Source organism: Hipposideros armiger, unplaced genomic scaffold, assembly GCF_001890085.2.
Source record: "Hipposideros armiger isolate ML-2016 unplaced genomic scaffold, ASM189008v1 scaffold_316, whole genome shotgun sequence".
NCBI lineage: Eukaryota > Metazoa > Chordata > Mammalia > Chiroptera > Hipposideridae > Hipposideros > Hipposideros armiger.
The window spans coordinates 986,699-999,307 of record NW_017731666.1 but is presented as its reverse complement, the minus strand read 5'-3'; the positions used below and the strand labels follow the sequence as shown (position 1 = coordinate 999,307).

General features: G+C 46.8%; 1 protein-coding gene across 1 annotated transcript in view; it reads right to left on the bottom strand.

The window, feature by feature from the left end:
• DNAJC11 (DnaJ heat shock protein family (Hsp40) member C11) overlaps positions 1-11,952 on the bottom strand; it is a 62,520-nt gene extending 50,568 nt beyond the window's left edge. Inside the window, exon 1 of the mRNA XM_019660392.1 lies at positions 11,775-11,952. Coding sequence (XP_019515937.1) covers positions 11,775-11,846 — 72 coding nt within the window. The 5' untranslated portion in view covers positions 11,847-11,952. The remainder of the gene's footprint in view (positions 1-11,774) is intronic.
• Between the last annotated feature and the right edge of the window lie 657 nt (positions 11,953-12,609).

Sequence of the window (12,609 nt, the reverse complement as noted above, 5' to 3'; positions counted from 1 at the left end):
AAAAAAGGAAAAAACCTTTGTCAATCTGGTAGACAAAAAAAGGGAACCGTTTTTCAGTTGCATCTGTTTGTCTAATAGTGAGGGTGAACAATTTTCCACATATTTATTTGCATTTTAGATTTCATCTTTTATGAAATAACCTATTTGTTTCCTTTGCATTGTTTTCCTATTAGGGTATTCATCTTTTTCTTTTTGATTTCCAAGAGTTCTTTGTATGTATTAGAAATATGAATCTTTTATCAAGTAAATATATTGCAGGTTCCTTTTGGGGTTTTTTGTTGTTTTTTTAGGTTTTATTCTTTAACAAACCCAGAAGTTTCTCATTTTTACAAAATCAAATCTATCAATTATGTCTTTTTTGACTTCTGCTGTGGCATCATGCTTAGAAAAGTCTCCTGACTCCAATTTCATCATATTTGCTTCCCTTAAATAATTAAGCAATTGAAGAAGTCGTTCCATTTGCACTTATTTAAATTCTCGCGAAGGGGACCGTCTCCGGAATCAATATGACAACACATATTCAGTGTACTGCCACTCTTTCACTTTCCATCTTCATTTAACAAAGTCACGGGCGAGGAACATCAGTGTCTGAATCACGATTGTATCTGGCAGGACAGGCTAGGTCAGTGCTTCTCCTATGAACTCCTTGGGAACCCGAGACCCTTTTAGGGGGTCCACAGGTCAAAACTACTTTCATAATAAAACTAAGCTGTTTTTTGGGCCACCCGAGTGGCACATTGGTTAAGAGTTGGCTTGTGATGCCAGCTCTGACCAGCAGGGCCCCAGTTCGGATCCCACATGAGGGCAAGTGATGCTACGCCCTCTACAGCTAAGATGGTGAACAACAGATCGACCTGGAACTGGGCTGCCGCCAGTCACCAGCAACGGTGTAGGCTACAGTGGGGCTGGCCAGCAGCTGGCGTGAGCCACTGTCCAATGGCTGGCGAGCTACTGCCTCACCCAGGAAGAGCGCAATAATAATACCAACATGGGTCAATGAAGTGACAGCCTCAACTAGACTGAAGAACAAAAGGACAGCAACTTGTCTGTTCCCCTTTCCCGATTCCCCAATAAAATCTTTAAAAGATTTGAGGTTTCTAAAAAAAAAAAACAAAAAACAAAAAACAAAAAAAACTAAGCTGGGGCCGGCTGAGTGGCTCAGTTGGTTAAGAGCTCGCTCAAGAGTTTGAGCTCTGAGCAACAGCGGTTCGAGTCAGCCCGAGCTGAGCAGCCGTGAGCTGCCAACAGGTGGCGGGATGGCTCAGCTAAAAAAAAAAAAAAAAAAAAACAACTAAGCTGTTTTTTGCCTTTTCCTCATTTTCTCCTGAGTGTACAATGGGATTTTCTTGAGGCCACAGGATGTGTGACATCACTGTTCTGATGGTTAATGGAATGCGTACTTATTATGTTTTCTACAAATTTCTAAGGTGGTAGTTTTAGGGTATAAATATGAGTTTTCAGAGATGAACTCAGTTGGTTCTTTCTTTTACTGTGTACATACTAGTTATCTTTCATCATATCTGCTCTGACATCTGTATAAAATATGTATAGTATCTAAATATGTAACGTCATTATTTTTCAATACATAGCTATTTCGAAATCCTTAAGTCTTCCTTGTGCCTATACTGAAATACAAGTACACTCTGTGTCTTGTTTTACAACATTTTATCAACTACCCAGTTTTGATTTCTAATTATATACTGTCAGCTATAACCCATGTAAACAAAAGCTCTTTGAGGTCCTCAATAATTTGAGAATGTAAAGGGGGGTCCTGGCATAAAAAAGTCTGAGAGTTGCTGGGTTAGAGAATATTGTGATAACAAGCAATCCAAAAATTTTGAAGGTTTATTTCTCCCTCACTTTACACGTTCATCTCAGGTCAGGAGGTGGTCGGCTTGGGCATGTCCTCAGGTCCCAGGTTGACAGAACTGCCACCCTTTGGAGCCACGTCAGTCACCGAGGCAGAGGGAAGCGCATGAGATCCTTCGGCTTACACCGGCATTTAAGTGCCTTGGCCTGAGCGTGACTCACAGCACTTCCACTCGTATCACTGGCCAGAACCAGTCATGGGGCCTCCTTCAACCACCAGGGGCCCAGGAAGTACATCCTACCACGTATGGGCAAGTGGAAAACTAATGTTCAGTGTACCGCACTTGACCACAGCAATGGTATTTATGTAGCTCAATACTCTGAAGACTTAACAGAGCGTGCTCAGAACAACTTAATGAAACCTCAGACTTATGCTCACATCAGGAACAGTAAAGCCACCAGGAAGCCTTTCAGTTTGAGCTCAGACTTCCAGGCTTACCTGAATATATTGCTGTAGTTCAGAAACTAACTCTCCACGAACAATTGGGTTGTCGAAAAAGTCATGACGTATTTTTTCTATGTTTTTCGTTGCAAAAATGCGTCATGACTTTTCCGACAACCCAATGTATTCTACTGGATTTTGGGACGTTTGCCTAATTACCACAATTGAAGATTCATTACTGTCCATATGTTCCACAACAATCTGATTGAAATAAACTGTATCAGCTAATAAAAACCTGTAATTTTTTAATGATACTTGGTACTTGTACTAAAATTTAAAGGGAAAAACAGATTTCAGAGCTAATTAACACCAAGACAGCACGGGTGCTTTGTGCTGAGTAAGAGCTGTTTCGTGAAGAGAAAGGGTGTTTGAGATGATTGTGTCACTGAGTAGATGGTGATTATACGAAGAGACGAAGCCACTCACTTATTAGGCACTAAAATGCAACCATTGAGCTGGACGTGGAAAAATGTCCTACATGGTTTTGTGAAGGTTCCCACTACAGGCTGAAGCCCCGCACAATGAAATTGCTCTCCTATACAGCACCGCCATCTTCTGATGGCGATTTTCCTGCTCGGCACAGCCCTCTAACCTTTCCGTTGAGCCGTGGAACATCTCTGGTGGATCTGAAAATAAGTTCCCTTACGTGGGGTTCATTTGCAGTGACAGGCCCCAGCAATGTACACGGGCACGGTGCAGACGGTACTAGCTCATTCCGCCTGACCCATCTTTGCAAGGAGCATCTCAGCAGGATGAGAATCGTAAAAATTCAGCTCTGACAAAACAAAAAAAACCTGTAAAACAATAAATTGAATCCACCGGAAACTCACTTACTTTTACAAATATCATTACTGGTGCTAGAATAAAAGATGATAAACAAGTAACATTTTCCCCACTGCAATAAAGAAACATGACAGGAAGATGATCAATATCTGAGACAAAGCAGGGAGAGCCGTGCCTTCCTCTCCCAGGATGGAGGCCCCACAGGCATTGGCTTGCTCACCACAAGCGGGAAGGCATGTGTTTGAATTTGCTCTCTTCCTCTAGTACCTGCCTTGAAACCATTTTCAAAAGTGAACATTTAGAGTTTTCCAAACTGATAGTTGATAAACGCCTTCAAATACATTCCTCCAAGATGAATTGTTGCCAGGACTGCGATGCAAGTATGGCTATGGCGTCACCACTTATCACTTCAACTCAGCGCCTTTGTGGAACGCTATCCTGGTCTAAGCCCTGCAGGAGAAATGGAATTAGTCCCTGCCCTCAGATTACAAACAAGGTGCATGGGTTTCCCCTAAAAACCCGTCCACAGGACTTAACTAAACAATATAAGAGAAATGCGGAAGTAAGCTCAGGGCAGTCAGAAGGCAACGGAGGCAGCAGGGTGTAAATGAGATGTAAAAGGTGGACTGTGATTTGCTAAGGTATCCAAGGCGGGCTGCGCCGTTTCAGGGCAAAAAGGGCGCCCTCAGGAAAGGAGTCCTCAGTAGGCAGGAAGTAGGCAAGAAATGAATCTATCTGGACATCCACCCACCAGCTCATTCATTCAGCAAACATCTGGTAAGTACCACGCTGTGCAGGGGATGGAACAGCGACCCAGCCATGGTCTCTGACCACATGGAGCTTCCTTTGCAGAGGAAGAAGGCAGAGCATCACTGCAAAGTGGGCAGAAAGTATATAAAACATCTAATTTTTAGGGGACTTTGAAAAAGGAGCTGCGAGTTTGACCCTTATCCAGCAAACAACAGGAAGGCAGAAAGGTTTCAGGGTAGGGAAAGAAAGTGATCGGTACTGTTTGTTAATAGTGATTTGGTGCGGCTTTATTAAAACTGACAAAAGTCAAAACCAGAGACCTGAAGACAACTAGAGCAGAAACGCAGGGCTGAGATGACAGGGGCCCGGCAGCAGCCTGGAAGTCGAAATGGAAATGAAGGGATCAGAGAGGGTTCATGGACGGGGTGATCCATGGCACAATCCAAAGGGGCTCAACACTATATAAAGAAGAAAAAGCAAAGAGCATTCCAGCTTGGGGCTTGGAGGCAAGGGTTAGGGGGAAACTGGGAGGCAGTCAGGCTTTGGGAGAAGCTGCATTTGAATGCCCAAGGATAACGCCCAGAAGGCACACAGGTGCAGGCCCCAGGGAGCCAAGCTGCTGAGGGCCGAGCCTGCGGAAACTCTAAGGAGGGCAGAGAAGGAGCACCTGGCAGGGAGAAAAAGGAGAACCAAGGGCACCCCAGCATTTCAAGGTTGTCGGTGGTGTCACAAATGCATTTGTACAGATTTGCAGCTAACACAAGACTTCACTGATATTTCCTCATCTAATACTTTAATACTCACAAAACATCTTAAGGTTGGTATTAGAATCCCATTTTGCAGATAAAAACAGTGAGGACACAAAGATGAAATGACTTGTCTAAGATGGAAAAGGAGTTCACCTGATTATGAACCCCTGACCCAAAAGCTGGCTAGAGATGAATAACTTGTGTAGCCTGGCTCACACTGAACTTTGGTTCATAAAATGATACCTTTACGAAGTAAAAGGCAACCTACAGAGAGGGACGAGATATTTACAATACATCTGTCAGACAAAGGACTCATCCAAATTATATGAAAGAACTCCAAGAAATCAATATGAGCATTCCTTATTAACTTTTATGCTCATGACGCTAATAAAAATATACTGGCATTTACTTTCCATAATGTGTCCATTACTATGCTAAGCACCTATACGCATTCTTGCTTAATTCTAACAGCCCCATGGCAATAAAATTATTGTCTGGATTTTATGGATAAAGAAACGGGCCCAGAGAGGTTAAGTAACTTGCCCCAGATCAGGCTGCTAGAAGTCAAACGCGAACAGGACTTCAAGGGCTTTGCTCTTTCAGCAGCTGACCCTTTCCAGCCCCACCACCATCTTTGGCCTTTCCAAATAATCATCAGCAAATGCTCAGAGGTGCCTAACATGCAGCGTGCTGGGCTAAGTGCTTTCAGCGGCCCTGCTCTAACACTCCCGAGTAACACCACACCACTGCTGAGTACAGGGGTCAGGTGGACACGCTACCTGTCACACAGTTATGGAAGCTGGCCTCCGAGCACCCCTTTGAGACTCTTCACTTTGGAAAGGCTGGCTTAAGAGAGAAACAATCACATCATGAGTAAGCGGGAAAAGCAAAACAGGAGGAGGTTGATCAAACAATTCCAAATTTCTACAAGTAAAGGTTATTCAAAGGAATAACCTTTGAACCTTAAGTGAGTTCTTAGGAGGAAAAAACTTACAAAATCTACAGAGTCCATTACCTCTAAAATGAAATGTAAGTTCAGACAGTATTAGGCAATCAGTCACAACAGAACTCTACATACTAAAAAGAAAAAAGGCAGGGACCATGTGGGACAGAGGCGACCCCTACCCTCAGCGCCCATCTCTGCTGGCCACAGCGTGCAAGCACCGATGGGCCCACGTGAGGAATTCTGATTCCTGCCAAGAGGTCATTCCAAGGGCTTAGGAAATATTTTCCTACCATTGTACAATTTTGTTTTCATTTCTCTTCCTAGTCATGACCACATGTTTGTTTGGTGCCCTTGAGACACAACTGTCAAAAAAAAAAAGCCAACGTCTTAGAGAAAGGAGCTCAGGTTCCTTTCTCGGTCAAAACTAGTGGTTTGGATCCTATCTACACATCAAGAGTTTGGCTTCTTTTCCCCTAAAAGCCTGACCTTATTCTTTCTCTCGTCCGTGTCCATCTGTCATCTCCTGCCCACTCGTGCAGACTTCTTGTGGCTGATGTCTGTTGGCATTTTATGACTGAGGAATGTTCTGGCTCCCGGAAGCCAGGGAGGGAGGGAACGCTGTGCACCGACTGCACACCGTCCAAGGGCCAAGCAGGACCTGCCATCCGGCCATCCTCTCGAAGGAGGTTCCCCTACAGGCTGTGAGCTGCTTCAGGGGAGTGGGGTTTGCCTGATGCGTGGGCCACAATATTCCCAATGGTCTTTTCATTTTGGGGAGGGGGTGCCCCCTTTCAAACATGTATGCTATTTTATTCATCTCTGTTACGTTGTCTTAAATCTTTTCTTTTTTTGTTTTAAAGATTTTTATTGGGGAGTTGGGGGGATGGGAACAGCGCTGGGGAATTGGGGGAAGGGGAACAGACAAGTTTCTGTCCTTTTGTTCTTCAGTCTTTTTCGTTTTTGTTCTTCAGTGGAGGATGTTGCTTCACTGGCCCAAGTTGGCACCATCATTGAGCTCTTCCCGGGAGAGGCACATCAGTCGCCGGCTTCTGGACAGCCGCTCACGCTGGCTGCTGGCTACACACGGTAGCCCATGGCAACCCACTGCAGCAGGGGCTGCAGCCTACGCCGTCGCCGGCGACTCACGGCAGCTCAGCTCCAGGTTGAGCTGTTGTTCAGTATCTTAGCTGTGGAGGGCAGTGTCACTGGCCCTCATATGTGGGATCCGAACCGGGGGCCTCTGGCATCCCAAGCCAGTTCCTTAACCATCGCGCCACTCCGCCGGCCCTTAAATCCTTTCTTGAACAAGGTAGGGTATATGTCAACTACGTAAGTGAAATTAAAATGAGGGTTTAGTAAAAAAGTAAACACTAACATTCCACAGCCGAGCAAAACATGCTGCTTGTGTGCCCCATTATTTTTTCTCCATTGTTTTCTTACTGAACTCACAGCAAATATAAAAGCTACAATTGAATTCGCTTTAAGAAAGAAAAAAAAGAGGTATTTTGGTAGGTAATGCAGAACTAGAGCATTAAATTTTCAAGAAGCAATTGTTTGAAATGACCAAAGAAGAAAGGTAATAACTAGCTTATGGTTCATTAAAGAAAACACATTTTTCAATGTAACCTCATGGTGTTTGCTGCTCCCGTTATGAGATGACACTGGAAATAGCTGGGTATCCTAGCAGCTGCCTCCCTACCCAGAGGCGAGACCACCAGAAGCCCCTCTGGACTCCGCCTGGGCAGCCCCCGCCCCCCAACCAGCAGTGCTCAGTTTTGTAGTCACTGGCAGAAGCTTTGCCTCTGATCAGGTCCTCCCCACCCTGCCCCTTCAAAGCTGACCGCTCGTAACTACATCTCTGGGTCCCACTCCACCTTTACCACAGACGCTTTCTGGACTATTCCTTGCACCCTACGCCCATGCTCAGCCCCAACTTCTGGGAAACACTCCCCCCCCCCCCCCCCCCCCCCCACACACCAAGGCAAACTCAAGACTTTGCAGGGAGCAGAGTTCAGAGAGATAACTGTCTCTTGAAGAGAATAAGCTCGGTATTTCCTAACGCTAACCGTAAGTTCTGGCATTGTGGGTTTTTACAGCGGACGGATAGCAAATCTAGCCAGGATGAATCATACCAAAGCTTTCTATGTGCATGTACGCCTTTTTAAAATAAGCAAAACCTCATCTTATCAAAATTCAAGAAATAGCAATAAATATTAACCGAATATCTACTTACATTCAGCCATGCATTTTATAGACACCCTCACTACACTGGAATACTCCAACATACAAATCCTGGCTCACACTAAGTGCTTAATACATTATTTATTACCTGTCACCTACATTTCAACATCAAAGAAAACACAAAAAGACGAAAGAAGGTTAAACCACTAGCCTAGAGGCGCGAAACTCCCGGAAGGGTGGACCCGGATTCACACACAGAGCTCTGGCTGCAGTCAGCCCTACAGTGTAGCCTTCTTGTACTCTGAGTAACTCTACCAAGTACTGTGCAGATAATTAAACGGAGACCTTGAAATGACTTGTTCAAGGTCATGCAAGTTCAGTGTGGGCTAAAACTCCTGTTCCTAATGAGCACGCTCCTGAGCTTTTACAGGACACCTTAGGAATGGGATCTTCTGGGTAAGTTTGGTTTTTGGACCCGAAGGCTTACCACTACTTACCCAGAGCACAGTGTAAGCAGGGTCACTGTCATAAATACCAAGCTTTGAACATAATGTTGTAGATGGGAACTCGCAGAAGGAATGACCATCTCAGACCCATCTTCACGAGTAAACACGCAGCACCTCCCGGTGTTAGAGGCAGAGTGTGCACCTGGCTTCGCTGACCCCTTGATACCCAATTTCTGCAGATGGCCAACCCATTCTCACTGGGGGGTTGGGTGACTGTTCCCCAGGTCAGTTCTGATGATGAGAAGTCACCCTTTCCTCCCATCTGCAGTCCAAACTCGAATGTTTAGTCCCACTCTGTGGTGTGACCGGCAGCCAGAGAAACCCAGACAACTAAAAATTGCGGAAAGAACAACATGCCCTATACATGGGAAGGAAGGAAAATGCAGTGACTTTGGGAAAACTTTTTATGGTAGGCGATGATTCTAGTTTCATAACTTATAGAAGGATGAAGATCCCAAAACACTAACCTCCATTCATGTATCGCAAGAAAGAAACCTTTTTACTTTAAGTTTATTTTTCACTTAACAACTGTGTTTTTATTTTTCAAGTGTTCAAAACTTGAAAAGGACACTGGCTCCTTTAAGGCTAAATTGACTGGGACCAGAGATCTTAAAACTGATTTATAAACACTACTGAATGATATGTGGAAAAAATGAAACTTTCAAAGGTAATTCAACATTGATAAAGTAGGTATTAGCGTCGATTACTTAGAAATACATTAGGTGTAAAATGTGCCAGTTAAAATGTCTAGAACACGTGTAAAGATCAAGAAAATTTCACTCACATTAATTGTTCAGGAATCCTTTCTCCAAATACATTTTGGAAAATCATCTCAGAAGCACCAGATCAGTTAGATTTTAGGCACCTGATGGTGCATCTGACTACACTGAGCCTCAGATGCCAACCAGGTTTCCATGTGCCCAGGTAATGACAAATCACTCCTTCCCGTCAGTGAGGGTCAGCCAGCAAGGGCTCTACTCTGGACACAGAGAATCCAGAACACGAGAGAAAGGATCATTAAAGATCCCACAAGTCTTGTTCACAAAAGAATGTGGTGGTCTGTCCAGCTGCCTGCTTTCCTCTCTGGAATACAAGGTAAGGGGTTATTTGAAAGTTTAAAACCTAGGAAGGGAGATGCTTATGCTGATTTTTGACATTTCTAATTACTCCAATCGCTGCAACTATGTATTAACACTTGCAATTTTTAGATTTTTCAATAGAATTCCCTGGTTGTGTGTCAGGATGCTTCCATTTGAGATTCCGAGGGAAAAGTCTCTGAACTTCCAAACACTGATGAGAGTTTTGAAAATATTCTTTTGAAGGTAGTCTGAAATACTGGTGGGAAGCGGCTCTCACCTCCTACGGTTATACTTAAATGGCATCGAGCTGTAGAACTGACAGCAAACACAGAAGCAGGTGTTATTATCTTCTTCTAACCATGCGTGTAAGAATTAAGATTACTTCTACTTTTTCTCTAACTCATGTTGTTTTAACTCAGGCCGATTTCTGATTTCACAACAAATCCCATTAAATATCAAGTCCAGAGAGCACATTCAGAGCTGCTCTTATAGAATCCGCAGAGATAAAAATCTGCACAGCACACCTTTTACACAGAGTTTGTTGACAGAAGCAACACAAAGTGACATAAGAGGACATGTTTCATAAGGTTTTCACCTATAGCTATAATCACGGGAAGTGCCTTTACTCATGGGAAAAGTAAAATGCTTTTTAAAGCAATATTTCTTTGGTTCCCACCCATCGATCCAATAACAATGACAGGCCCTCAGCTTCTAGCAGTTTCAAGGCATACTTTCGACAAGTGTTGACCTAGGGCTCTGGCCAAGCCTGTTATTATAGATCTTTTGATTATTTGCAGTGGCTTAAGATTCAGTGATGCTGGTAAACGGGTCAGTGTCGGCTCTATTACTGATTACCCAGCCTAACTGTATATGAGTGATAAGAAAAGCCGGTTTCATTTACTGCTTTGCTTCTAAGAACTGGAGAAAACTCAAAAGAATAACTAACCAGACAGCTTCATTTGAAGGGAAAGAAACTGAAAGCCAATGGGATTAACCCAAAGCCTTACTCTTGATTAGTTACACGAACCTCCAGGGGCCCTGTGGTAGCCTAACATGATTTGCAATTCCAAAAAATATTTCATTGGATGTTTTCACGGTCAACAGCAGCTAACAGACTTGAGGGGGTTCTTATGTGGGGTGCCCAAGAACACAGCACCAGAACCAGCTGCTCTGGAGTCTGAGGACTGGGACACAAGGATGACAACACTAGGTCAAGAGCTGAGGCTTCAGACTGCCTTCCCAGGGCTGAATTCGGGCTCTTGCACTTTTTAGTGGTGTGGCTTTGGTCAAAAGTTACTTCATCTCTCTATGTCTGTTTCCTCAGCTATAAATCAAGAATTATCGTAACACCTACCTTCAGGGCTGACCTGAGAATGAAACGAGGTCACATGACAATATACATTCATTCAGCACGGTGGCCCTGCACAAAGCAAGCACTCAAAAGGGTTCGCTATCATTGACATCATGCAGACCAACACGGCCTGACAGCACGTGCCTGAGCAGCTTTGCCTAGGATAGCCAAACTTGGCTAGTTCTGATGGCTGGTAAGCCTGAGAGTGGGCATCAGGGGTTCTCCGGCAGGGCTGGGAAGACGGAGCCCAGCCAGCAGCTTAGAAATACACGGTCCACCGTCTGACCTGACCTTGGAAACCTTCCGGCCTTTCACGTGGATCTCCACTGGCCGAGTCAACAAGGAATCGAACTGGGCCCCTCCTACCGGTGAGACTCTGTCTTATTATCTTTTATTCGCAGAAGAAACAGGGCGTAAGCACGTGGTAGGTGGGAAAGGGCGCGCACACCCAGGCCGTGCCTGGGGCGCCAGTTCTCGCCTGGCTTTCGAGCTTCGTCCTAATCTGCAGCCTCGGAAGTGAGGCTGTCTGTCCGGGAAGCTCTTCTTCCACTTTCTGGACAGCGGCTCCGGGGACAGGAGAGCTCAGTACACGTGCCTCTGAGCCTGGACTCACTTCAGAGGCCGGACGTCCCCGTGGAAGCCTCAGAGACCGGAGGGACCCCTGGGGAGTTTCCCTGGTGGCTTTGACCTTGGTGCCTAAAACTCGGTTTCTCATCCTGCCGGCCGGGGGCGATGACACAGCCCCTCAGCCAGGGCAGGTGTGTGAGCCGACCGCGGCACCAGATGCCAAGGGACTGGCACCCCCACTCCATCTCCACCACGGAAACCCCGGTCCCTCCTCGGGGTGCGGGGGGCTCTGGCCTTGTGTGGACACAGCGCATGCGGAGCACTGGCCGCCGAGAGCGGGGGCCGAGGCCGGCCGGGACACCCCCGGCGTAGGGGTCGGGGCGGTAGGGGCCACCCGGTCGGCCGGCGGTCGTGCACGTCAGGCGGGGTCACGCGGCCTCTCCGCCGGCACCCGCCGCCCGTGGCGGGGAAGGGGCAGTCGCCGCTAGCCCGGCCCTTCCGAATGACCGGGCCCGGCCTCAACCCCGACGGCGTCCCGCCGCAGGCCTCACCTCCCTGCGCACGTTCAGCAACGAGTAATAGTCTTCATTGTCCAGCTCCTCCTCGCTCAAGGCCGTCGCCATCTTCGCAACCTTTCACCCCGCCAAGCCCGTGAGGCCGTGCTCAAGAGGGACCGGCGAGCCTCGGCGCGGACAGCGCGGGCCGGCCCGGCTGCACCACAGCGGCCCCTGGCGGTCCGGAGTCGCGCCGCCGCCGCCCGCGCCCGCTAGCAGCGCGCCTGCGCCCTGCGCCCCCGCGCGGCCGAGGGCGGGATGCGGCGCCGGGGGCCCCTCCACGTGCCGCCGCGGTACCTGAATCCCAACCAGGCCGCCCTAGAACTGTGCCCCGACTGGAAAAGAAGACTTTGCGGTCACCCTCTGGGCGCCTCGGAGACAGGCCCCTGCAACACCTCCCTGTCTCCCCTGCCGGCCCCCAGTGCGGAGTGTACTCTGCTCCCAAATAGCCCCACTCGGGCCGCACCAGGGAGTGCGCCCGGGTGGAAGGCTCCTCGGGGCTCCGCTTGCTGACTTGGTTTTGCACAGGAAACCTCTAAAATGGGATTTGTTCTTCCCGCCTCTGCTCTTCGCCTTTTCTTTTGACCACCCAGAACCCTGATCAGAGGATGGGCCTGCTCCTTTTCGATTTTTATTATTGCCCTATATTTATGAGCACCCAGTCAATTTTTTTTTCTTTCTGCTGCTTAAATGAGGCAATTTCCATCTGGTTCCTAATATAATTGTCTCGGGCAGGCGTATGCACCTACAGTCTCTATCCCAGAGCCGTTCTCGTGTACATTTCTACCTTATAATTTAGTGGTGGAGTCTAATTGATTTCAACCTGGTGCCT